The 25,276-nt window shown below is 44.0% G+C and overlaps 4 protein-coding genes across 5 annotated transcripts; 1 reads left to right on the forward strand and 3 right to left on the reverse strand.

Annotated features, from left to right (window-relative positions):
- Window positions 1-605: 605 nt before the first annotated feature.
- LOC101062196 (vascular endothelial growth factor A-like) lies at window positions 606-5,490 on the reverse strand. 2 transcript variants are annotated; one of them, XM_029849722.1, is made up of 7 exons: window positions 5,001-5,490; window positions 3,599-3,632; window positions 3,315-3,511; window positions 3,143-3,216; window positions 3,030-3,065; window positions 2,845-2,943; window positions 606-2,814 (listed from the first exon to the last, which is right to left on the reverse strand). In XM_029849722.1, exons 1-6 carry the CDS (start codon window positions 5,064-5,066, stop codon window positions 2,874-2,876), a joined length of 477 nt encoding a protein of 158 aa, XP_029705582.1. In that variant the 5' UTR covers window positions 5,067-5,490; the 3' UTR covers window positions 606-2,814; window positions 2,845-2,873. The 2 variants fall into 2 exon arrangements, with proteins under 2 accessions (XP_029705582.1, XP_003971646.2); XM_003971597.3 differs by having other exon boundaries at window positions 606-1,072; window positions 2,878-2,943; window positions 5,001-5,155.
- Window positions 5,491-6,636: 1,146 nt separating this feature from the next.
- Window positions 6,637-12,011, reverse strand: actr10 (actin related protein 10). The gene is made up of 13 exons (XM_003971531.3): window positions 11,786-12,011; window positions 10,874-10,946; window positions 10,708-10,790; window positions 10,521-10,629; window positions 10,206-10,313; window positions 9,820-9,887; window positions 9,631-9,710; window positions 9,014-9,049; window positions 8,808-8,887; window positions 8,655-8,728; window positions 8,166-8,247; window positions 7,627-7,828; window positions 6,637-7,530 (listed from the first exon to the last, which is right to left on the reverse strand). Exons 1-13 carry the CDS (start codon window positions 11,860-11,862, stop codon window positions 7,349-7,351), a joined length of 1,254 nt encoding a protein of 417 aa, XP_003971580.1. The 5' UTR covers window positions 11,863-12,011; the 3' UTR covers window positions 6,637-7,348.
- Window positions 12,012-12,350: 339 nt separating this feature from the next.
- Window positions 12,351-17,475, forward strand: armh4 (armadillo like helical domain containing 4). The gene is made up of 8 exons (XM_011611938.2): window positions 12,351-12,565; window positions 13,442-14,202; window positions 14,944-15,249; window positions 15,357-15,500; window positions 15,614-15,766; window positions 15,869-15,900; window positions 16,005-16,151; window positions 16,220-17,475. Exons 2-8 carry the CDS (start codon window positions 13,461-13,463, stop codon window positions 16,292-16,294), a joined length of 1,599 nt encoding a protein of 532 aa, XP_011610240.2. The 5' UTR covers window positions 12,351-12,565; window positions 13,442-13,460; the 3' UTR covers window positions 16,295-17,475.
- Window positions 17,476-17,505: 30 nt separating this feature from the next.
- On the reverse strand, window positions 17,506-23,470 carry naa30 (N-alpha-acetyltransferase 30, NatC catalytic subunit). The gene is made up of 4 exons (XM_003971598.3): window positions 22,403-23,470; window positions 21,776-21,899; window positions 21,491-21,546; window positions 17,506-20,558 (listed from the first exon to the last, which is right to left on the reverse strand). The coding sequence occupies exons 1-4, from the start codon at window positions 23,258-23,260 to the stop codon at window positions 20,421-20,423; spliced, it is 1,176 nt and encodes a 391-aa protein (XP_003971647.1). The 5' UTR covers window positions 23,261-23,470; the 3' UTR covers window positions 17,506-20,420.
- Between the last annotated feature and the right edge of the window lie 1,806 nt (window positions 23,471-25,276).

Genomic DNA, 25,276 nt, shown 5'->3' on the forward strand with positions numbered 1-25,276 from the left:
CCACCTGGTGGCGTTCGCGGCTTCTGATTGGCCGGAGGAGCCAGCAGCTGAAAAACGTGACCGCGGGTGAATGTGTGGCAAGTTGAGGACATTGTGTTCGCCACCGTGCATCCAGGAGGTGTAGTACAGTACAGGCATGTCGGGGAAAGCAGTGACGCCAAGTTTCGACTGTGATGTTCTGGTGTATTACATAACCTATCTTGGCCCCCTTTTCTCTCTCTCTCTGCCGCATGTTTAAGTCTACTCGACACGGTCCTGCAGAACAGCGTGTTCTCACGTGGAGACACGCTTCCCTTGAACAAATGACCCTTATTGCTGATATCCGTCTGCAGAACAACAGGCCCAGGCATAAAAGGCAGCCAAATCGACTTTAGATTAGCGAAACAATAGGGATTCAAGTCTATTTAAAATGAGAAATGTGATGTTGGACGCCCCCCCATCATCATGTTAAGAGAAATGTGCTGAGCAACGGTAACCAAAACCACCCCTGCATCCTCTCCCACCCTCTGAAAGGTTAGGAACATGTCAACAGCAACAGAAACAATAACCCTTGGTGTTTAATACAGAGGCAGGTGCATTGAGAAGAGCTTCAGACAACACAGGAGTTCTTGTTTGGATTAAATTTTATTTTGTTACAGCATAAAACCCAGATATATGTAGTAGCTTAATGATTCCATAGACACACACACCCTCAGACAATGAGCTTTTATGGCATTATAGTCGCTCTGCAGAGTCCTCAATGGCGCAGCCTCAGTTTGACTGTTGATCTGACAGTTAATCAGTAAACAGTCACATCATTGTCTGTACACCTTCTGGCTGGTGAATATCGTGTCTATTTTAAGCCTCTTGCATGAAAGAAATTAGCTTTTTTTGTAAAATAAACATTGATGTTGCTGTCTTCATATTTTTAAAAAAACACTGCAGGTATTATTATTCAATGGCAAATAAACAAAAAAGTTTTTAAAAAAAAGGTTGTGGACAAAAATGAATGTTCGATAAATGTGCTGGATAAACAATGATAAAGAGGAATCCATCTCAGTGCAGATTAATCTTGTTTTGTGACAACTGGCACCTGAGAAGACAGAAATCACAACCAGTCTGGCATCACCGTCTGCAAGCACTGATTATTGAAGATTAATACAACCGAACATCACGGTGGACGATCTGGATGATTCAGCACGTTGGGTGTTAATGATTGCATATGGATTATCCATTATTAATGAACTTCTGCTCAGTTTTCCAGTGAGATTTGCTTCTCCAGCAACAGAATTGTGGGTAAACAGAGGAAAAACACATTTATTCATATTCACACCTGAGGGAGCTCATAGCAATTTGTCAGTAAACGCTGCTATTTTTGCTAAGAATGGCAACGCAGCTAGAGGCAATTTTACAGGGCTGGTTGAAATGCACAATTTAAACCATTAAAAATTGGTTAAAGTACATAAAGCACACGTCTGTAAGGCTTTCTGACCTGCTGCACTTAAAAAAAGATCGTGAATATCATCACAACCCTCAGGTGTGTCTGTAAAAATATGGCTGTATAAATATGAGGTCAGAGGTCACGTACAAGTGAATCTCTGTGCGTGAAAAGGCAACATGTCCCTCATGACTAACTCTAAACAGCCACAGAAATAAGCCACTGTGACATCTTTGAAGTGGATCATTACTCCATCTGGTCTCATATGAAACTGCAGTGCAGTGCAGTTTATTTTCACTAACGCCGCCACATAATTCAGGGCACCCAGATGTGATGAGAGAAATGATCATTGTGGCAAATGTGTGTTCTCCAAACCACTAAAGTCGGAATGGAAAAGGGGTTTGAACCAACGTGAGGTAATCAGCACGGGCCAACGTGGCCACACAGGATCCGAAACCGTCGCTGGGCCACCAGCAGGTCCGGTGTTGGGCTAAAGAGACCCTGAACCAGGTTTGTCACTTTGTCTTGCATCTGGATCGCAGTTGCAGCTTCTGTGTCTGAACTGGCACGGCCCAGCGGGGTTAATTCTAAAGGCTCCATTTGCTGTCAAAGCCTCAGACATAGGGGTGGAAATGAAAACAGCCATGCTCGGTGCCTCTGCGGTGAAGCTGCACCACCGTCTCCTGGGTTCCCAGACACCAGATCACAGGCGCAGTTCAGCTGTTCAGCTGCCATCGAGCGACCGGTCTGACCAGTCTTAGAGTGTGTCCATGACTACCATGAAACTATATAAGCAAGGCCAAAAATGTACCTCCCATATCATATACAGACACGTGGTGATGAATGCTGGGAAATATGTAGTATTACTATTTGTTTCTTGCACTAGTGGATAATTATTTCAGATACTTCTGGGTTTTTTTCTCATATATTTACTCTGAAGTTTAGCTTCAGTGCAGTTTCCTTCAGCTAAAATAAAGGCATAAGGCATAAAGATAAACATATTTGACCATAATAGCAAAAGCAAAAGCCCCCGCGTGAATACAGAATGATGGCGCTAGTATACTCAGCCTCTGTCTGATCTCTGGTCAGTCTCATGTGGCCAGTTGCACATTTATCTGCACCGATATGGACTCAGGCTGATTCAGATGTGAAACATCTGTGGAGTCTTTGGCTTGACTTCTGTTTGGGTCACATCATTTCTATTTCTTTTTTAACTCATCCTCCTTTCCTGAGAATATTTCCACACTTGCTGTCATTAGATAAAACCCACAGAAACACTCATTTATGCCACAAAATGGCCGGTGGATTAAAGTGCTGCTGAATACGAAACCATCCTGAATGCAGCAGTAGAGGTTACAACATTAGAAAATGGTGTGTTTCTGTGTGTTTCTGTGTGTTTCTGTGTGTTTCTGTGTGTGTGTGTGTGTGTGTGTGTGTCTTTGAGCTAATCCATTTCTTACTTCCCGCAGCCGTCTGCTGCCTTCTTGTGCTTCATCCGACGAAGTTTGTTCTTGACAGAGTCACTGCTGCAGTGGAGGAAGAGCAAAGTGCACTGAGGATGTTCGCCGATGCATTCAGGTCTTAGACAGAAAGAGCAAATCGACTGACTGACCTTTTATTATTGATGGATTTCTTATGGATCTTTAATCTGGGATGAAAAACAATTGAAAATTAGCTTTTTTTAAAAATTACTTTAGGCTGCAATAGAAAGAATCTGTGATTCACCCGCATTCACATCTTTGATGCTCTACAAATGTGATCTCCACATAGTTCATGGATGCCTGCTGAATTCTTATCACCTGATAGGGGAGGAAAAGTGAAAACTGAATGTTTATCTTTAACCCCAAAGGTGTGAAGGAAGTTCACAAATCCGGTCTGATCAGAGATGCAGCCACACCTGCAGAGTGATGTTGCTTTCAAGTGTCGCCTGGCACTCCAGATACTCATCTCCACAGCAACCAGAGCATCTCTTAAGTGGGACACAAGCAGGCATGTAGGTATATTCCACTTCTCCAGGGTACTCTTGCTCTACATCCACCAGCTGCTCCATGGGCTGACACATGCTCTTTGCCCACACCTCTTGGAATGTCATTACTACGTGACAAGTTCAATCTTAAGGCTTTAAAATAGCGCGAGCAGGAGAATAGCTTTTGGTGTGATAAAGCCAAACAGAGTGCCTACCTTTTGTGGGACCCTTTTCTGGTGGATATGAAATCTTTAAAAAGGTGAAAATATAGATATTAAACAGCCACTTACATTTAAAGTTGGTAATTATAAAAGTATAAGTCCATAGAAGAAATCAGCGGTAACTCTGCCATCTTGTGGCAAAAGTGGGTATTTCAAAAGGTTTCACAGCCCATTCACACACCGATTCCTGTGCAGTCATAGCCAGTTTGGTGTTCATTACATTGACACTCAGTCCGCCAATCAGAGGAAAAGCCCCCGAACCCAGAGCAACAAAGATGCAGCATGGTTTCTCTGGTGCACCGCTGTGCAAATCAGCAAAAATCGACGAGAGGAGCCACCAGCAGCCCCATCTACCGTAACCCTAGAATGTTTTATTATGACAAGAAAGCAAACCCCCTCAAAGTCTGAAAAGAATAACAGCGAAGAGTAGCCGTCATCTTCACTCGTGGGAGATTTACACACAATAAAGACGGTTTAAACAAAGGCATGGTTCAGGACTCAGCGTGAATCCAGTCATGTTCTCACATACTCCCAGTCCAGATTTGTGAGCATCAAACTGAAGAGAAACACAAGTGCTAGATTGATCTTGGCTCTCCTCTGTTTCTGAAACTCAACAGTGTCTTTGTTGCTCCTCACCTCTCTGCTGCATCCCTATGTTCTGCCAACACTGATGCGATGTGAGAAAACCAAACGCTCCAAAGGGCAACAGTTTAACCAAGAAGGGCTTTTATGTTTGGTCAAACAGGCAGGACTGTACTCAAACGTGCAGGGTTCTACAGTAAATAAAAAAAACCTCAGAATAATACTAGCATCCCCTCTATAGGTGGTACTGGACCACTTCATAAAGGGTTCAGGGATTTTTTAGTGAGGGACTGACTTCTCAGTGTGTTGGAGTCCATTTAAACTAATATCTGTAATATTAGGATAAAAGAGATACTCTGTCTCCCTGAGTTTGGTACTAAGGTCTAAAGCGTATCCCTGTTGTTATTGTCCTTATTTTGGTGATCTCATCAGTTTCTGCTCTTCAAGAGAATGACCTCAGTTCCTCTTTACACGTCATTTTACATTTACAGTAGAAGTGGAAGTATGGTTGGCTTTAATCCACAAAACCTAATCACTGCTGATCAGAAGTGATCGTTTAAAAACATTGATGCTCACTGCAATTCCGATTCTGGGGGCAACAATTATTAATGCGCCAGTTGGGTCCTGTTCCGCATCAGTTTGAGGAATCATCAATTCTTTCGTCACTTTATGCTTTTAAATTATTGCACATGAATTCAAATAATATCATGTGATAATAATGCTAAGTCAGCTTTCGGGACTCCTAAAACAAATCTCAATAATGGCTGTGGCTTCACAGAAAAGGGCGTGCGATTATTTAAAAACCCAGATTTACCTGCGCAGGTGCGACCTGGAGCACGAGAGCCAATAAGAGCTGCATGGTTCCGATTAGAAGCTGCATGTTGCCGAACAGAACCAGCACCTCCGCTCCTCTCAGGAAGGAACATCTGAAGAGGCGTGAGGACGGCGCGCGACTTTTTAAATGACGTCCCTCTGCGAGCACGAGCTGCGACGGAGCGCGCGCGCCACAAACACAAATGACGTCGCGGTAATTACAAAAACAAGAATATTCATCTATAATGACCCTAAAAAAGAGATAGTTGCCTTAGTTTAAACATATCCGTTATGGTCACTGAGGGGTTTTTGTGGTACGACGTCGGTTTTACGTTAGTGAAAGTAACCAGCCATACAGTGTATTTCATAGAGGATTTGTGTTGCATTTAATCTAATACAGGATCTAAATTGATTATAATGTGAAAAGTTGAGTCAAAAAAACTGCATCGATCGCAGCTCCAGGCTGAAAACGTCACACCAGTGTTCTTGTGTTTATTGGGAGGGCTCAGATGTGTTTCAACAAATTTATGGGTCTGCTCTGTTCTGAAAACACCCAGCTGGAGCAGCTGGGTGCTGCAGCAGCTCGTAAACAGGGTCAGTAAATGACAAGAAGACTGCCACAAATGATTTTCCTCCCTTTTTCCCCCCTCACAAATGGCCCGATCCAAATCAGGATGCCTATTTTTTGAACTGCAATTACATAATTCAGCAATTTTACAATTAGACTTGGTGTATTTTCTTGGCGGGGCATTTTGTACCATGTGCACAAGCAAATATTATTCCCACAGTTTCAGAGCGTTTCTAAAGGTTATTAAACATCGTGCTATCCTGTGCAAAGGTGAAATCCTGACAGATTTGGGGGTGTGTGAACAGCGATCCCAAAGTCCCAGCACTCACTACAGCGATAACTCACCCACTTTCTGGAGGGGGGGTGGTGTTTCCTCTCCTCTACTCAGACTCCCAGTATGAAATCCAGAGGTCAAACTGACAGCTGCTGCTGCTACTTTCTGTCTCTGGGAACCTCACTGATGCTCCAGTCCCAGTCCCCATCGAGGGAGGACGGGGTTTCCCTCCGCCGTGGCAGAAGCAGCAGGTGGGTTTGTGTAGCCCTACATTTCCTTAAATGTGGGTGAATCTTTAGTGACCACAGGAGACCATATCTGTGCGACCATGGCCCGGCCCTACATCATCTGCAGAAACCTGAAGAGACTCATCTCATTTCCCACATTTGCTTGTGTTTGAGCGGCAGGTGCATTCTGGGTAATGCTACCGTTCCCAAGCCCGGAGATGGACCGGCGCCGAGCGTGTGACCCGAAAGGTCAAACGGAGCTGCCCCCATTCTTGGACAAGCACAACAGTGAGTTCAGAGGTTACGGCTCAGCTGGGGAATTATCACCAGGGATTATATTCTGTCTGACGGCCGACTGTTACGCAACCGTTTTAGCGTGACCTACAAATCACAAATACAGTCAACAAATCAGGGACACGAGGGACATGTTTGGACTGAGGCCTGGACAGTCCACAAAAGCTTAGACTAATCACAATATTATAATTTGAACATAAAGTCTTAAAATCATAGCAAATTATTATGGTATGTATTTATAGTTTCACCTTCTTTGAAAACAAAGGTCAGAACGTATGAGCAATATGACGCTTTTAATGTTTTCGTTTACAAGTTACAGAGTAAGACGAGGTGGTCGGGAAGGTTGTGTTACAGTTTATGAACAAACACATGCAGCCAAATTTGGTTTGGTTTGTCCGATTTGCTTTTCAGAGCTGTGACAGGAGGAGGCATTTGTATTTGAGCCGGAATGTGAGAAATTTCACATCAACAAATCCGCCCAACTATAAAAAGTGTTATCATGTGGAATAACTTGCAACACGTGGGCAATGAAAGCACAGCCCGTAAAATAAATAAGAGAAGCTTGGTTTTAATCCCTCTGGGACATGGTCCCCCACCCACCCCCCGTGGTCACATCTGCTTTTTTTTTTAAACCACATTTTTGTTTTGCTTCTTAAGTTTCACTTCCAACACATCCACACGTGAGTCTTCTACACAAACAGATGCTGCTATGTGAAGCACATTCATTAAAATCTAGCTGAAATTCTCACACTTTAAGTGGTTTTGAATATCATTTTGCCCTCCTTAATTTACCAGATGTGTTGGGTTGTGGTCAGAATCCAGCTCACCTGATCGTCAAACAGTCCTGAATCAGTGCGGGAGGAATAAATATACCTTCCTAACAAGTAGAACTGCCTGTAGTTCACAAATAACAGTAAGTTACACTTAAATGACTGCGGTGTTCTGTTTGGGTAAAGAATAATATGCTGCTTGAACGACCTCGCAAACTACTTCTCTGTGGAAAAGGCTCTCTTCATCAGTGGAGGAGGGGTCTTTCCTGCTTCGTACAGGGATTCTGGTGGAGGGGAGCTCAGGCAACACCAGTCTGGAATGCGGCCTGTCTGGTTGTAGTAGTCCCGAGACACAGACCTGCTGCCCAGTATATCCTGAAGTGCTCCGAAAATAGCACCTGTACAGTATGGAGACAGGAATAATGGTTTACAAATACGCACCGATTATTTTCCACAAATTCTAACACCAGGGTGATAAGAACTTCATGTCTGACCTCCAAGCCAGGCGGTGCAGTTGGGCTTGGCTGGAAGAGAGTGTATGCGGAAGCTCTTGCTCGCCAGCACGTTGCTGTACTTCGGTTGCTCCACCAGGAGGCGTATCTCAGCCAAGAGTCGGTGGAGGAAACCTGGCAGCATGGAGGTGCCGCCGATCACTACCAGGTTCTCCGACAGCACCTTCCGAGCATCAATGGGGCACTAGAGACACATGAACAAATCCCAACATTAAAATTGCATAGTCACATTATATATATAGGCTTGTCTTAGGGCACACACATCAGCGCTGCTGCTTCTGGACCTACAGAGATTAATTAGGCTGTGCTCTGCTGACATGGTTCCCAATGGAGAAACAAAACAACACTGTAGCCCACATTGCCATGGCAACCACATTACGTCAAACTGCGTAATCAATCTCTTTTTGGAGTAGAAAAAACTAGGTTCTTGCGTTCCGCCTGCCAAAGACACTAAAGGATTCCAGCAGGATAATTAGGAAGCAGATTGTATCTGTCGTATAGTTTTCATATTTTATCTGTACCTTGACGAGGGTATCCAGAATGAGGGTGGCAACACTCTTTTCTTCATTGTCCTGTTCAAAAAGGATCTCCATCACAGAGTCCCTGTAAGGAAAAAACAATAATAAAGACAGATGATGCATTTGCTCTGCAGTGTTCAGAGAACTGCTATAAAAGTACTGGGATTTAAAGTATTTTTACACAGTGTGATGGCACTTCTCCACCACATACATATTCCTCTGATTATTTACTGTAAAGGTGACTACCGGGACCAAATCGAGTTGCTGCTTTAAGGGCAATCCGCCGCTAGATGTCACTATTCTTAAGGAAAAACTAGGCCCTGAAGCTCACCCATCTGTAGTCATCCTCCCTGAAGTAACAGGGTTCTAATGTGCACTAAAACTACTCACTTTAGTGATAGGTGTAAGAAGGATGAAATAATTATTTTTTTTATTTTTTTTTAAAAAGGCCAAAATAATGTGAATCCACTGAACGCATATTTGGTCAGCTACCTGATTGATCCTTTTATGTGAAGTATCTTCTCACCATCCAGAGGATATGCAACATCGGGAGGATCAGCAGGGCGCTAAAAAACAGAGGCGAATCATTTGAATGGCTTATTAATGACTGTAACTAGATGCAAAGGTCTAGAACTAGATGCTTACCTGAGCTGATCCATCCAGGTTAAACTTGGCTTCTTGGATCTTTAAACCTCTCTGAAGGTCACTGACAAAACATGTTCGAGCTGCCAGAACCAAAAAGTGATAATTGAAAATGAAAAAATGTGTTTGTGTTTCAGCTTTTCTGAAACTAAAAGAACAAAATTTGTGAGCCAAAAAAGATCACATGAAAATAAACTATTCAAACTTACCCTTGATATCCTCCACAGTCTCCTCTGGGATTGTTCCTTAACGCAAAAAGAGAAGAGAGCCACATCAAATAACTGTAGTTCACTTCGGTGTAAATCAGTTATGTGGCTCTTCCATTAAACTCAAACATCAGCGATTAGGGGAATGCGAGAGAAAACCTCAGTATATGATCCCTACTGTCACATAAAGACTCATCTAGAAGACTGTGCACATGCATATGGAGGATTTGTGGGGGAAAATAGATGATAATAACATAATCTTCTTTAATACAGTTTATAAACTCTGCAGACTTCTTGTATTTTTCATCCTGAGGTGGGATTAAGCCCTTCAGAGCTCACTGCAGAGGTGCCAGTTGAGTCAAGTGAGCGACTCTTAATTATTGATGCAGTTGAGTGTGTCGAGCTGCTTCCTCTCTGCTGCAAACCTCAGAGCTCACAATGGTTCTGTTTGGTGCAAGAATGCTAAAATAGAGTACATGCAGTAGGTATAATTTACCGCCATTCCTATTAATGACGCATCACAGGTCAAAAACAATACATTTTTTCCCTGTACTGTAAGGCAAATTTATCAGATATAAGGGACTTAAAAGAAACAGAGTAATTCCAATGCCAGTGAGTACCGATGACAGCAGGTATGCTCTGTCCAGCAGCTGCATCTGTGTCCACTGTGCACTGCTCTATGAGGAGCCCATCTAACTCTCTGCAAGAAAAACAAAAGATTTCCATGATTTCCACCCTAAAGGGATCTATTTCTTTTTATAGTTTACCAAAACACTATCCTCCCACTCCTGTCCTGAAGAGCTACTTACTTATGGATGGCTTTTCCTCCCAAAGGCAATGCCTCCCAAGCTGGCAGGATAGGAGTGCACTCATACACCTAATCTCACAATTAAGGTGGAAACAATTCTATAAGATACAAATTTGCTTAACCTCTAAAAGGGTAAAGTTAATACTGAATCTTGTTCTTGCTTCCAGATGGAAAACAAATTCATTTTTTATCCCTACAAATGCTTCTTTAAAAACAAGGTACACCTACAGCTCAGTTTTTTTTATGTTTTCTTCTTACTATGCAAAGCTTTGTTTCATGTACTTGTAATAATCTATTATTTTTGTCCACCCAAACTGTAAACAATTCATGTCCCAGTGGGCAGCTTTGAGACTTGCGTGTTCCTCCTCTAGGACAATAAAAGGATACAGGCAGGACGAGTGTTTCTGTGTATCCACAGTCCATCACCAGGGCAGAGTTAATGCCCAAAGTCATGATGGCCATGAGGTGGCTTGGAGCAAAGAGCACAGATGGCACCTGGCAAAATAAAGTTCAACAGCAACAACTTAGACACAAAGAAGGAAACAAGACAGTTTTTACATTTACCAAAGGGTCATTTGTGTTGGAAAAAAAATAAAAATAAGCACAGGAGGAGCATTGAGCGTGATTTAAAAGATTTTGGCATATATTTTGAAATTACTTAGGTTCCAGATACTATAAAACAGATTAAATTTGTGTTGATACCTCAAACTGTTTGAAGAAAACCTTGGTGAGTGTCTCCCTGAAGTGAGACGGGCAGAGGATGGACTCGATGATGACCACCCTTCTGTCGCGAGGATTCACAAGCAGGTGCCTGATGAGACAAATAGGAGGATTTTAGGGAGCTCAACTCTTGCATTTAGACATTTATGAACAAACAAAGCAGCCTCACCTGAAGTACAGTAAATGGATAAACTCTCTGAGGATGGCATAAAGTTCTTCTGTGTTGATATTGTACTGAACTACTTTGATGGCCTGCGAACATGACATTGAGTCATTCAGTTAACATTTTGGACAATGCAAGTATTTCCACACAGCAAAAAATGCTGCCGTCCCACCTGTTGTTGTCCTGGTTTCCTGATCTCGCTCGGAATTATGAACCTGGGCCCCGTTTCCCCTGCAAAGCCACATCTGTAAGGGAGATAAGGGTCAAACACAAGCAATAACACAACAGTTCCCAATTCAGCCACATATAGCCATACAAGTGAATGGAGTTTAACGTTTTTGGGGAGATTTTTTTTTTAGCAGTTAATTGTAGCAGTTGTTGGTATAAAGCCAAGACGTATTATTTTAAACCCACCAACTCAAAATGTCCAAATTCAGAATTAAGTAACAAACAAATGCAACCTTATTAAAGGATTTGATCTCTTGATATTCATGTGACTTGCCTTGGGCTGGTTTCTAATCAACAGGATGAAATGTTCAGCAACTTACACCAGCATTTACTATTGCTAAAGACTTTTGTTCCCCGGGTGCAAAAACCTACTTACTTTTAAAGATCAATCGTCTATGTCACAATAAAATTCTGGGTCACTTTATAATTTAGCCACATATAAACACATGTTTCAACAGCATTCCATGCATTTCTGGCTACGTAAATAATTTAACATGCGTTTAGCTACTACTGAATTGGACATTCTAATGGTAGCATAATGTCATGGTGTTGTAATGCGTTTATGGGGCAGTGCACTTCACCATGAAGCCATAAATAACCATACATATTTATACAGATTAGACACTATCTTGCATTTTGAATAAGCTAAACAGTAACATGCCAAACCTTAGCATTAGCATCAGTTAGCATTGGTACAGCTATACATCCGCATAGAAACCGTACATACTGCAACTGTGGAATCTTACTGCTAAAAGTGCCGATCAGTTGTGATTAGAGAATAAAGAAAATTTCGCCGAGATATTATGCTAAATGGATGGATCTATTGAAAAACAATGCGATAGCAACTGACGCTCACTTTGTATATGCCGCTCCCAAGTCAATGACGATCGCAGTTTTCTCTCCTCCACTTACTAAGCCGTCAAATAAGGGCATTGTACCAAATTCTTCTGGAAAAAATGCCGATAGTTAGCGTTGATAATTCCAAATTTGCATCGTATGAAATGGATAAAAAATCTGTTGTCTTCCGGTGGGGTTGGGTTGGGTCCTCCGAGACAGGATGACGTCACGTCAAGGTGCCTGATCAAAACGTCATTTTCTTGAACTTTCCAAAAAGGAACCATTTAAAAGCAAAAAATATTAACACATTTACCGCACGCTCCTTTAGAATAACAGTTTAATGAAGGCAAACCCATTCACAGATATCACGTCACACTGTTGCAACGATGTGACATCATATCATTAATCATATTTTTAAAGATAATAAAAATGAGAAGCCTTAATTGTACTATCACACTTCTTTTTTGTGCTATAAGAAAGAAAGTTAAAATACTTTCTTTTAAAAAAAAAATAAAGTAAGGTCAGTGGGAGGTTTCTTCAGTCTCTGTCATTCTTCAAGTCTTGCACGACTGAATAAATGACTTTTGATTCATTTGTACGTCCATCGTCGTCAGACGTCATATTTATCATATTTCTTGGCACCCCTCATGAAGCAGGCGTGGATAGAGACTTTGAGTCGGTGACGCTGAACTGCACAACAAGCCTCTCATCCTTCAGCCTTCGTGTCCCTGCAAATCCTTTTGCGCGCTGCGGGAGAAGCTGCGTCTCTTACAGGTGGAGCGATCATGAGCACAGGAGGGTAAAGTTTATTTGATTCCTTTTACGCATTTGTTCGCGAACTGTCAATCAGAATGCATTGTCGTTGTCAGACGCTGTGCAGGAACGCAGCTCGCATCCGAATTCAAATGTTCGCAATGTGAGACGCGTCTGAGCGCGTTAATCGATTCCAGGGGACGTGCGCATGTTGGTGGCAAAGTGGGATGTGCTGTGACATTGCTGGAATCAGGGTGATCTCTTCCTCTCTGACGTGTTTTTGTCACGCTCGGACATCATGGAAAAGTAGTTTGTATCGTCCATCTTTCCCACAACTGTGATCGATCATTGGGTGATCAATGATGCCAAATCATGTGCGCCACGTGCAGTTCCCATGTGTACCTCGCATTTAAATAGGATTCTGACTATGAAAATGGCTGTTCCTTGTTTTACTGCGGAGATTTAGGCTTATGTAATGAGAAAATGTAACATTCATGGATCTTTATGTAGGCTACAGGATAGAAAACCTGCTGCTATTTTTAGGAGGAACACTGAGGGGGAGCGGAAGATTTGCTGTGTCAGATCCCCTCCCTCTCCCTTTTACAGTTCACCACTGTATCCAAAACAACAAAGTGAGGGTTTCAGGGCATCCATCCATACAAATGTGTCTGTGTTTTCTGCAGACTCGGTCCAGAAGGCCATAAATTAATTAAAGCCCTGTGAAGATGAAGAATGTGTGGGTGGCCATGCTAGCCAGACGAGTCTGTGACTATAAGGAGTTTATATCCACATTATTCACAACCGATTGCACGTAGGAGTCATTCTGACCATTGTACTTTAAATGCGCCATGTTCACTCCGTTTCTGACCACACGTCTGCTGCTTTGAGCCTGTTGGCATTTCAATTTGCATCCACTTTACAGGGAATAAGGTGTGAGAGAGATGATGCTGTTCAAGACCCTCCGCCCCCTCCTCCTGACTGGGATCTGCCTCTGCGTGTGTGGAACGCCAGTCCACCACAGCCAGGACCCCAACTGTTCTGGAGAGTGTGTCGGCTCGCTGGAAACCAAACACCTGAGGTCTGGCCACTCAGGTGTGAGTGGGCTGCTCTGGAAAGTAGGTGCAGGAGGAGAAGCCGCCCCACATGAAACACCCACGGGGGCAGCTGTGGTGACGCAGAGAGAAAACGGGGACGGCCATGGTGGAAGATCTGGGTCGAGCGTGGCTGGCGGAGAGGCCTGGAACAACAGCAGTGAGATAAAAAAGGTTGGGATCGCATCTGAGACGAGGGACTCTGGAAGACAATCGTCTTCAGTGTCACCTCTGTTCCTGGACCATCCGGTTACACCTAAACAAGGAGATGTGCTGACTGCCAGGTTACCTCTGGGTGGAAATTCGGCACCTTCCTCCATTTTACCCCAGATGAATATCACAAAGAGGGAGAGCAGAGACCAAGGTGACGCCAAAGATAAGCAACATAAACCAGATCGGACCGATCACCATCCATCATCGATCCCTCCTTTGGATTTCGCCACCCCTCGGACCTCCACGCCATTTTGGGATCATTATGGACCAACTGGATCCTCCCAGCCTGATCCTCTCTTACCTGATATCGGAGCAAACTTGATGCCCAGAGATGATGGACCACAAAGTGTGTGGACTGAGGCAACCAGGGCCAGTGAAGGTGAATAGACCATGAAAATGGCCATGCATGTGCACAGTGGTGCTCAATTTCTTGTTTTTCTTTTTTTAAGGGTTAGCAAAGATCTGCCCTTTATTAGGGCTATTCAGTATGAACAGGCTTTAGTGAGGCTACATGTAAAAGTGAAATGTAAAGGAGAAACGTCTAGAGGCAGAGATTGCCTTAGATTATTAACAACGGAGGCGCTCCCTTTGCTGCTTTTCTTCCACTTTGAGCCCCAGCCGAGACCCTTAGCGCTCTAATTACTTTCTATTTTTGACTCGGGCATGGAAGGAAATGTGAGAACACACACAAGTGCCAGAAAAGGAACGGTGCGTTGTATAGTAGTAATCTCACACCTCTTTTATACGTTTAATTTACAACCTCTTTTTTTATCCACTTTCCACGTCCAAAAGAAACAGAAATGTTGATATTCAGCATTTTTTTCTGCAAGGTAAAATAGAGATGGATTAGTGAGTATGACTGAGTCAATATGTGTTCCCAGCATCCACTGGGGTTTGTCCGTTTGATGAAGCTTCTTCCTTATAGAAGGATGCAGGAAAAAAATCCTCAATTCCCAAGGCAGTTTTACAGCCTAGTTAAAGTATATTCCGCTTACTTTGGAGATATTTAAGACCAAAAGGGAACTCGTGTTCTTTTCTATCGCTGACGGGTAAAATGTGGGCTGAAAATCCTTCCACCTGTCAACCAGCTTGACCCTCGTCTTGTCTCATATACTCGCAGCGGACACGGTGGTCCCGCTGTCCCCGGATGAGGCCATGGAAGGCACCATGTCATCAGAAGCGCTCCCTCTCATCTTTGAGCCCTTGGAAGATGCTGTATTGGAAAGAGCTCCACCCGACACGGCGTCAGCCGTCACGCTGGCGCCCGGCAACCTCCATCCTCCCTTTCCCGCCGACAGTGAAGGCCCCTCATCCTCACCGACCTCACCACTTCCAGATTGGACGCCACCCTGGCAGACGTCTGGCAGGGAGCAGCTAGAGCCGACCACATTCCCCAGCACTTCTGTTTCCCCACAACCGGCTGGAGGTGATCTGGGGAATCACTCCGACAGAGACTCTCTTCTTTAGAACTGTGTTTTTACTCTTTCTGGCTCAAAGTCACAGATATTCCCTCACTCTTGATTTATTTATCAGGTGCCTCGAAGATGCCAAAATTAGAGGCAAATTTGCCCACCCGTGGCTCCACCTTCTCATCCGACCAGCACGCCGTGACAGCTTTAACGGTGACAACCCATCAACACAAATCCAGATCAGGGTTGGAGGCGATGGAGTCTGACGGTGAGAGAATAAAGCAGCATTAAGGTTTAACAAGGATCTAATTAAGATTTACAGGCTGAGGATGTTTTAAGAAGAGATTCTGGCCCGAAATATCTCTGGTTTGCTCCTCACAGAGGATCCCGATGAAGAGGACGAGAACTCTGAAGAATCGCTGGAAGATAAGAGTGAAGAGGACGCAACGGCGACGCCGGACTCCTCCTCCATGGGGCCTGCGATCTGCATGTTTCCTCTACCTTCCGTCTGCGTTCAACGCAACCAGGGGCTGAGTAGGCTAGCATGTTTTTCTGCATCATGTGGTCTTTTAGCCTGAATGATGAGTTCTGCAACATTTAAGGTCACGCTGGTAAATGTGTGGATTTTCCCTGCAGTGCGGAGCTGGTTGGAACTGATTAGAGAAAAGGTTAGAGCCTCTTTATTTCTAAGCTTAACCATTTGGAGCTGCAAGGGACAGTGCCTGAGCTCACCTGGAGTACACCTCTTCACTAGTTTCCTCCACTCCCCCAGGCAGGTTATGTGTCCGGGATGTTGGCCCCCGTTGGAATCAGCATCTCTGGGGCCCTGTTAATCGTCGGCGTCCTGTACGGCATCAGAACGATTCACCGCAAAAGGAGGAACAATCTCAAGCACCAGAGGACGAAGACCAGACAACAGGTCCGTCCCTTCAAAGTTTGTTTCTCATTGACAATCGGGCGTCTTTTAAGGAGTTTTCTTCTTCCCAGCAAACCGGAGAAACGGGGAGCAGCAGTCAGGACCAAGCCATGCTGCTCGCCGACAGCTCCGAGGATGAGTTCTGACCCTCTGGACCTACTTTTTTGTAAACGTCCAATCCCGTATCGGAGGCTCTGCAAAAAAAAAGAAAAAAGAAAAGAAAAATCCCTATCGCTATGACAACCGTGTCTCTACCCACCCAAGGCTGTTTGGCTATGACTCATCTGATACTCAGAATGTGACAGCGGCTGTACAAAGGTCTCCTTTGTGTGTGTGTGTGTGTGTCCTCCCAAATATTCCTCATAACATCAATGTGAGCACTTTTCCCAGTGTTGTCAGGTGGTGTCACGGCAGGGTTGGCGTGACGGCTCCACGCCATCATTGAAACATGATCTTGTAAAGCGATGCACTAGCAAGGTTGTCAGCCTGGAGGAATGCTATGCTTGCAAAGTCCTGGAACTGGTCACTCCGCCGAGCGTTTAAAAAGGGCTGATGGAGAGCTGCATTCGCCCACAATAATAATGTAAATAAAAACACCAACACACTGTTTGCAGCCGACTTCTGTTAAGTCATGGTAGTGTATGTAGCAGTTCCTTTCTCCTTCCATTTTATACCTTTTTTTGGGAAATGTATTGTACTGTATATATTTTTTGGTTGATTTAATTGCATGTGTTGCAATAATGCAAAATACTTAAGTTATAATAAAGTTTATACTGTATACAGGGTTTGTACACATATTTCATAGTCAAATTCAAGTACATTTTTAAAAGACTTTCAAGGTTGGTTTTTAAGCATGTAAATTTGTCTACGATACAAATGAATGCTTTCAAAATGGCAATTTCACTTAGTACCAACAGGCTCTAGACCCAAAATTCAAGCATGTTTCAGACCTTAAAAACACATTAAATTTCAAGCATTTTCAAGGATTTCAAGCACCGGTACAAACCCTGTGTATAGATCTAAAAAATAAATGTGTTTAGCTGTTTCCAACTGTTTTGTTCCGTTTGCTGAAAAGCATAAACACATTTCATCTCCTGAAGCTTTAAACGTTGTGTTCTGACGCAGTAACTGTAACGCAGGCCTCATCTTTTGGCATCCAGCTGTACTAAACACAACTGCTTGTTCATATGCAGCAATACTGTTTTGGGGTTGGTGTATTGTAACAAAGTGGATATTTTTGTCTCGTTTTAGAAAGAGAACATGGTCAAATAAATGTCCGACCGACTCAGCTGTAATATGTTTGAAATAAAAAAAAAAAAAGAAGAAGCACACAGCACACAAGATGAGCCAGTATTAAAAAAACCAAAATCAAATAATTTATTTCTGTGTTCTTTTTCCACATTAAATAAAAGCTATTGGACATTTCCAGATCAAAATTCTACAGAGGGGACAGGAAGAAGGAAGAGGGGAAACAACTCTGACATGCAAAAAATATATATGTTTATATATCTTTTGCTCATTTTTGTGGGTGGTGGTGGAGGGTGGTTCAATGGCCACCGTAAAGACAGCAGGAAGCCCCTGTGGTTGGCTGATTACTTGTTGGGGGGGATTTTAGCATAGCCATGATTTTAAAAATAAAGAAAGCAATTGCTTGGGGGGGGGGGGGGGGGGGGGGGGGGGGGGATTTAAAAATGATTCAACACTGAACTGGCATGTCAAGTTTTCCAAACCCTTAATCAGAGAGAGAGACCAAAACTGCCACCTTCGACCATGGATACAAACAGATATTGTTGATGAAGCCCTTCAGTCTGTTACCATGGTAACACAGCACCTTTTTGGGCTCCTTGCAACCTACAGTAATGCCCTTAAACCTATTGGAATTGCCAGAGGAAAAAGAAAAGGAAGATAACGGACCCTCTCGCCTAAAAATGACACCTCCTCAATGGTTTTTGAGCACCAGAGAAGATGTTGCCCATCACGTGCCAGTCGTGTAAAGGAAAAAAGGTAGCCTGTGCCATTTTTGGAAAAAAATAAAATTTGATGCACGGTTTTAATTCAATTTCCAGCAGTGGCCTTAAGTAGTTTATGTTTTAGAGCATTTCATATACCCACAAAAAGCTGCTCATTATTGCAGTCACACCTCTCGAAGGGGTAAAACCTCACAGAAATTAAAACTCAGGTGATAAATCAACTCAAACCGCCCTCTCCCCATCAGATGATTCACAACATGCGCCTCGGTATATCTGACAGAGCGACACTCGAATACAAATCTGGAGAACAAAAATGAAAGAACAAACAGGTGATCTGCTGCTCCAAACGCAGTTACAGACCTATACGGACAATTGTAATGTGGTGGAAATACTGTAAACATCTACTCCCCCTTCCTGAAAAACTGAAAGGGAGTCAACCCAAGTCCCGTAGTGTCCTTCATAGAGGCTACATCGGTCCACGTCGTTCCACTCGCGTATTTCCAAAGATCCTGTGTTTTGTCAATATCTACCAAGACCTTACTCTTGAGGTTGTGTCACACGGCAGGACGCTGCGCCGCATCCTGCTCCGAGCGCCGCAGGCAGGAATAAACGAGACGGGCGCCACGAGGAGAAGAGACCCGACACGGAAACGCATTTGTGATCTGTTCAGAATTTTGATCTGGAGATTACTGACGGCTGTGACGCCCCAACCCAGGCTCTGCCAAATAAAAGCAAGACATTTGTTCCTTCACGTTGTGTTTATAAAGCTGGAGCAAAAAAAAAAAAAAAAAAAAAAAACCCATCACAAAAGGCTCTGGTTTTGGAGCTTTGGGATGTGAACAGCAGGGAACAGGTGGATATGCACATTCATACACACACGTGCACCCTTTTCCAAAATATTGCATCCAATCTTTGACTTTTTCGGGGAACACAGCTGAAGCAAAAAAGAAAAAAAGAAAAAGGTATTTCCAATAATTCGTGCAGACTGGATGTTCTGGCGGGGCTGGGGGAGGGGCTTGTTAATTAAGGGCACTGTGGACTGATGAAGTTAAACACGTGCAAGTCCAGACTCTCACATGAAATCAATAAAATACAGTCTGTAGAGAATACTTATCCATTTTGCACACGCGCCATAATTGAACATCCGGAACTGGGGAAGCGTGGTGAAGGGGGGAAAAGTGCACTCGGAATACGTCCGACTGCCCCATCACCATAACTGGCAAGGACTCTTGATAGATGGCGTCTTCTCTAGGACTTCTGTAGCAGCTGGCAGTGCCTTTGGGAAAACCTCCCTTACCTCCAGGGACTTTGGAAAAGGTCAGCAGACTAAACGGTTCTATTGTTGGAAATTTGGAGTGATCCTCCCCGAGGGAGGGTGTGGAAGGTTCTTTTTTCCCCCCCCGACTGGTTAATAAACACGCGCCTTTTCCGCAGCACTTGCACTGAACTAAATGCATGCATATCTTTACAGGCTTCGGTCCTGAAGATCGAGGCAGGTGAATGAAACAGCAGCAGGGAGTGGCTGTTGCCGACAGTACGTGCGATTCCAATCAAGCACGCGCCGTCACAACCACACATGTTCAACAGACCACCGGCCGTGCCACAGAAGCACAAAAGTAGCCCACTCGTTTAAAAAAAAAAAAAAAAAGAATAAAGAAACACAAAAGAGGCGGTACAAACCACACAGGCATACTATACCTTTTCTGTCAACTGTCCAACTTTTAAGGTTAAAAAAGAAACACAAAAATAAACTCCACAACAGTTTCTTCTCAGTTTGTTTTTACAGCCCTGCGTTCCTGGTTGTTGTGTTTTCTTTAAATCTGTGTTTGTCCTGTAGGATCTGTAGGATTTGGTGTAGTACTGTCCTCTCCTTGCCCCCCCCTTGAGCTGCCTCATGCCTTGTCACCTTGACAATGTGGCACCCAAGCTTAAAAAAAAACAAAAACAAAAAACAACAACAACCCAAAAACATCCCCAGTCAAGGTTATTCCAGAGGCTGCCCAGACTTCCTTGTCAAATAAGGGGTCAGGAGCCTCTTGATGAAACCCCCAGGCTGGATGTCAGTCCATTTCTGTCCAAACAACAGTTGTTGAAAGATCGAGGACATAAAGGAGGGTGTGTTTGCATGTTTATGCATACCTATGTGCATACTTCTGTGTGTGGCTGTTTGTGTGTGTGTTGGAGATGTATGTGTGGGTTTATTAGTGTGAAACCACCAGGAGGGAGCTGAGGCTTCCGGGCTGATAGTGAGTGAGGTGAGCAGCACCCGCTGTCCCGTTCTCCTTGTCCCCTCGTCTTTCCTCTAGCGGAGCCACAGTTTGAGCCGCAGTGCGTCCACTCCGTTCAGGTAGTATCTGAACAGCCGTTTGTCTCTGACAAAACCCAAGTTCTCGTACAGCTTCAGGGCAGACTTGTTGGTGATTTCGGTCTCCAATACGACCTGAGGAGAGACACAACCGCGTGAGCATGCTTTTATATAGACTGGTTGACCAGGATTTCCTCCCATCACAGAAGCCGGTTCAAAGGATGCGCTGGGTTCTTGTAGGCTGCTTGCGCCGCAGTCAGCTGAGGTTTATGGAGCTTGAAATCACACATCACGCAGCACTCAACAGGCTCAACAAGCCTCGGCTCTACATGCTGTTGGTGTTTGGCAGTTTCTGCTCCTCTGGAAGAAAAGTCTCCAGTGTGGCTGATTGTGCTGTTACAGCAACACTCGCACGGTAAAGAACCTAACCCACTTGTAAAACAACAGAAAATGCTGTTTTCTAAGTAAAGACTGAAGACATCAGTACAACGAAAGAGACAGAAAACTTGAGGGGGATTTATTTTAGTTTTAAGTGACAAGACTATATCTGTACCAGTGTTATTATCAAATAACAAGAAAGGCATTAACGATTCTCTTTCTGCTGAATGATACAAAGAGGTAATAGATCAATTGTAACATCAAAGTGTCTAACTTTCAACAAATGCACAGTGTAAACGAGATTTGAAATACATTTCACCTTAAGTGAAATAAACGAGTGCAACAAAGATACGAGACCGTTAACAGTTCATTTTGGTTGTTTTCTTTTAATGAGAGGAAATGTATAGTCAGTTGGCGCCTATAGTTGCTGCTAAAGAAACATGATTATTGACAGAATTGACAAAAGACGAGTATTTTTTGTGCTCCCTTTGTGCCACTGAGCTGTTCCACACCGTGTCCTGCTGACATCAACACCGAGTTAAAACGCCGACTTGGCGTTTGCAACGTCAGGTATATTAAAGCTCCCCCTCGCATGTCAGCACCACGATGTTAACGAACGTCTCACTTTTCCTGCCTATATAGACCGCTACATAAAAACAGAGGCGATACACTCCTCTACTGCAACTTACCTCATCACAGTCACCCTCCACCATGGCATAGATGGCCTTTTTCACTAGATTAGTACCTAAAAAAGAAAAGTCTGAAGTCAGTGGCACAAATATAACATGAGCTTTTGGAAAAACAACATTCCTGCTCAGCTCAGTAGGTTGACAGGGTCACACTTCAGTCGGGAGCGTCTAACTTATCAGCCCTTCAGTTTGCATTAAAGGATTGATAATCAAAGTATAAAAATATGCTGCTGCACAACATGGACTCGGCTGTAATGTACATGAAGAGACAAAGACATATCTCACCGATACTTTTCCTTCTGTGTTTTGAGTCCACGGCCAGCATGGCGATGTAGCCTCGACGGAACATCTTTTTGTGCATGTCAAGCTTACATACTATTGCCCCGACGCACTCCTGTCCCACCATGGCCTGTGTCAGACAAGACAGAGAAAGTTTAGCTGTCAGCCAACCACTGACTCAAAGAGCTGACCTCTGACCCTTGTTTCAAGGCCTTTCCTCTTTAGTCACATGCAGCTCTTCAAAAAAAAAAAAAAAGGAAGCGTGTGATGTTGAGGCAAAGATGATAAACAGAAGATTGGGTTTTAGAGACAAAACCAGCAAAAATCCACACACCACTGATAAACACCCAAAGTCCCTGTTGCGCCATTATTGTTTCTCCCCTGCACAACCATAGATTGTAGCTAAATTACACAACACCAAGTCTAAAAGATCCTTGTGAGGCATGTGCACGACAGCTGCTAGCAATACAAATTCCAAAACGTGCAGTCATCACGGGGTATCTCCGTGTGTTCAAGTGGTGTTTGTCGGCCCTCTCAACCAAGCTCCAGATCTCTGGACTCGACCTGCTCACGTTCAGTCAGTTGGGCCGGAAGCACAGGTATTCAGGTCACGTGTTTCACCGTCACACTCACCAGGAAGCAGAGCTGTGGCCAGTTGTGGATGAAGTACCTGTAAGTGTAAATCGAATAAGGTTCAGACAAGTCCTTGGTGATCAGTCTCATGATCCACGGCATCTGAAGCTCGGACTCGTAGCGGACATAACAAATGCCGTGGCTGTCTGCTTCCGTCTGGCTGGAAGAAGTGCCCAGGTCCAGTCTGGCCATCTCCGCTGAGAGCGGTTGCTGCGGGTCGTTGTCAGGACTGACCCCGCCTGGACCCGTAGCCTCTTGAGTCTTGACGCTCGGTGGTCTCGGTGCCTCCGGGTGGTCAAAAATGTCTTCTTTGCCGTCCTCCCCGGAGCGGCCGTGGGCCCCCTCAGTTCTCGTGAGCCCCGGCACTCCGTTCATGCTATTGTTAACCAGCGGAGAGTGACTACCGTTTTTGGAGAAGGGGCTGTGGCCTTCGTGTTGGAAATGCTCACTATTGTATTTAACAGAAGACATATCATCGTTGCAAGCACCGCTGCCGCTGTCACAGTTGTCCAAGGACGGTCTCGGATTGTCAGGCCGGTTTCCTGAATGTTGGTGGCTGTCATCGTCCTCTGAAGGGCTGGCCAAGCCGTTTAACTGTTGCTGCTCTCTGGCTTGAATTTTAAGGTGCAGCGCTGCCGGGCTACTACGAGCTAGCATGTTTTTCTTCTTATTCTTTAGCGACGTTTTGACTTCGCTTACAGATTTCTTTCCCGTACTGATGAATCCACGCTCCTCCCTGCGGCAGGCCGGCTCCCCGTCTTCCTCCGCCGCCTCCACGTTCCCAGCAGTGGGAAATGGGGAAATATCAGCCGGGGATGCGGGCAGTGCGCTACTAGGCCCAGGCGGCACTGTGGCCATTCCACCGCATTAAGGTGGAGAGTCACGATTGTAAAACGTCGAACAAAATCTCATCCACAAGGCGAAGGAATAAACCCACAATATAAGATCAAGTTCACCGAATATTACATAAATCCGATGCGCCTGTGACAATTATGTATCTGCTGGCGACGTTCGTCGCTGCTTTCTCCTCGATTTCCCTTCTGCCGTAAAGTGCTGCCGCTGCAAACGCCATTGCAACAGAATCCAGCAGCGTTTTACGACAGTGGTTTACGAGCGACACAATCGAGTTTTGTCATTCATTCATAACTTACAGTAGTGTGATTTTATTATATATTCAGGCCATATATAGTATTAATTATTAATGATATTACCTTTTTGGTGAAATTCAGTGCGTTAAGATTTTGTGAAATCTATAACATAGATTACTTGTTTACTCAGGCACCTGCAGAGGACGTAAAATTGTAACTATTCTTTAGTTATTAATGAATGAGTTCGGTTTTTTTTTTTTGTTTGTTTGATCACAAGTGTAATTCTAAATATCTCCAGAAGATGTCGATATATTACCAATTCTTACCGGGTTTTGGGCGTCTTGGTTTGCCTCGGGCCTTTATTGGGTCATACACGTTTTATATTTCATTCCATTACGTGTGTTTGACCCTTATATGCCTTCTCTAGTTATTTTCACATAAAACGCACGTCTTAAAAACATTTTACTACTGATTTTAAATGGCATCACGTTTACAACAAAAAACAAAACAATTTTCTCATATTTTGGTGAATGATATACTGCAGTATATACATGCTTGGCCTTTTAAATTGGAATGTGTGATTTGGATAGTGATGGTATTTTTAAAACATTACATAAAATTTGATTAATCAATCTTATGATCAAACTACCACTGGCAAGAGGTTTGAGTTTTCTGATTCAGGTTTATCAGCCAGATGCCACCATCTATCCGGGATGGTAGTGTTGCGCCGTCTTCTTCACACAGTTTACACAGTTTAAAGTTTAAAAATGCATCACAACAACTTTCCCAACTGCAGTTTTCTGAATGCAGTAAGGCGATGTCTTGATTAAACATGCCCTCTCATACGCAGGAACAGAGGCAGTGAGCGAAAACCTCATTTGTCCTTGATGTTGAGTCACCTTGACCTTATATGTTCTTGATACATGACATTTGTCTGTTTGTGTGTCATAGAGAAAAAGACCGAGACAGAAATGGTCCATTGAAAGCTAAGCCTTGGGGCTGAGAACTCTGAAGAGCTGGAATCAGACATGCACAATCAGTTCCCCCTTTTCAAATCTCCTTTACAGGCCTATCTACTTGAACAGGCTTCTCTTAATTACTTTCTCTATCACTTAGCGAGCAGTCCTGGAGACTAGGAGCAGCAGCCTCTTGCCAAAGACACTTGGCTGGGTTGAACCCATATTTATACATTTTCTCTCTTATACAGCACCGTCCCTTATACACCTTCCTTTTTCGTCATCCTCCTCCTTCTTTTCCCCTCTCCATCCTGCATCTACCCTTTTCCAAATATCTCCAGGGCGTCAGTTGCATCATGTGACTGGTGCGCTTGTGATTACAGAAGTTGGCAACCGTGCTCATCCAAGAGGACGAGTCTAAAATACCTTGAAAATCACAGTGAGTGTAAAGAGACATAAGGTCAGCGCGAAGCTCTGCAGCTCAGGCTGACAAAGACTCCCAAATACCCTCTTCTTTCGAATCTCTCTCCCAGTCTTTCTGATTGAAGCGGTCTCAGGGGCTGCAGGCCAACCCTTGGATCTCCTCTTTCCTACCCCTCCCTTCTCCTACTCCTGCTTGTCATATTGGCTCACTTGCCTCCCTCAGTTCACCTCCCCATGTTCTCCTCCTATTTTTAATGTCTTTTTTCCCCCTCTGCTTGGCGTCTGGTCCACAAGAGCTGTATTTAATTAGTTTCTGTTGGGTTAATTAGGGGCTAAAGTTAGGGGGTTGGACCGCAACAAAAGCGGGTCAGGCTGGACGGATGCAGGTGCTCCTGTGTCGTTGCCAG

This window comes from Takifugu rubripes, chromosome 16 (assembly GCF_901000725.2).
Source record: "Takifugu rubripes chromosome 16, fTakRub1.2, whole genome shotgun sequence".
Classification (NCBI taxonomy): Eukaryota; Metazoa; Chordata; class Actinopteri; order Tetraodontiformes; family Tetraodontidae; genus Takifugu; species Takifugu rubripes.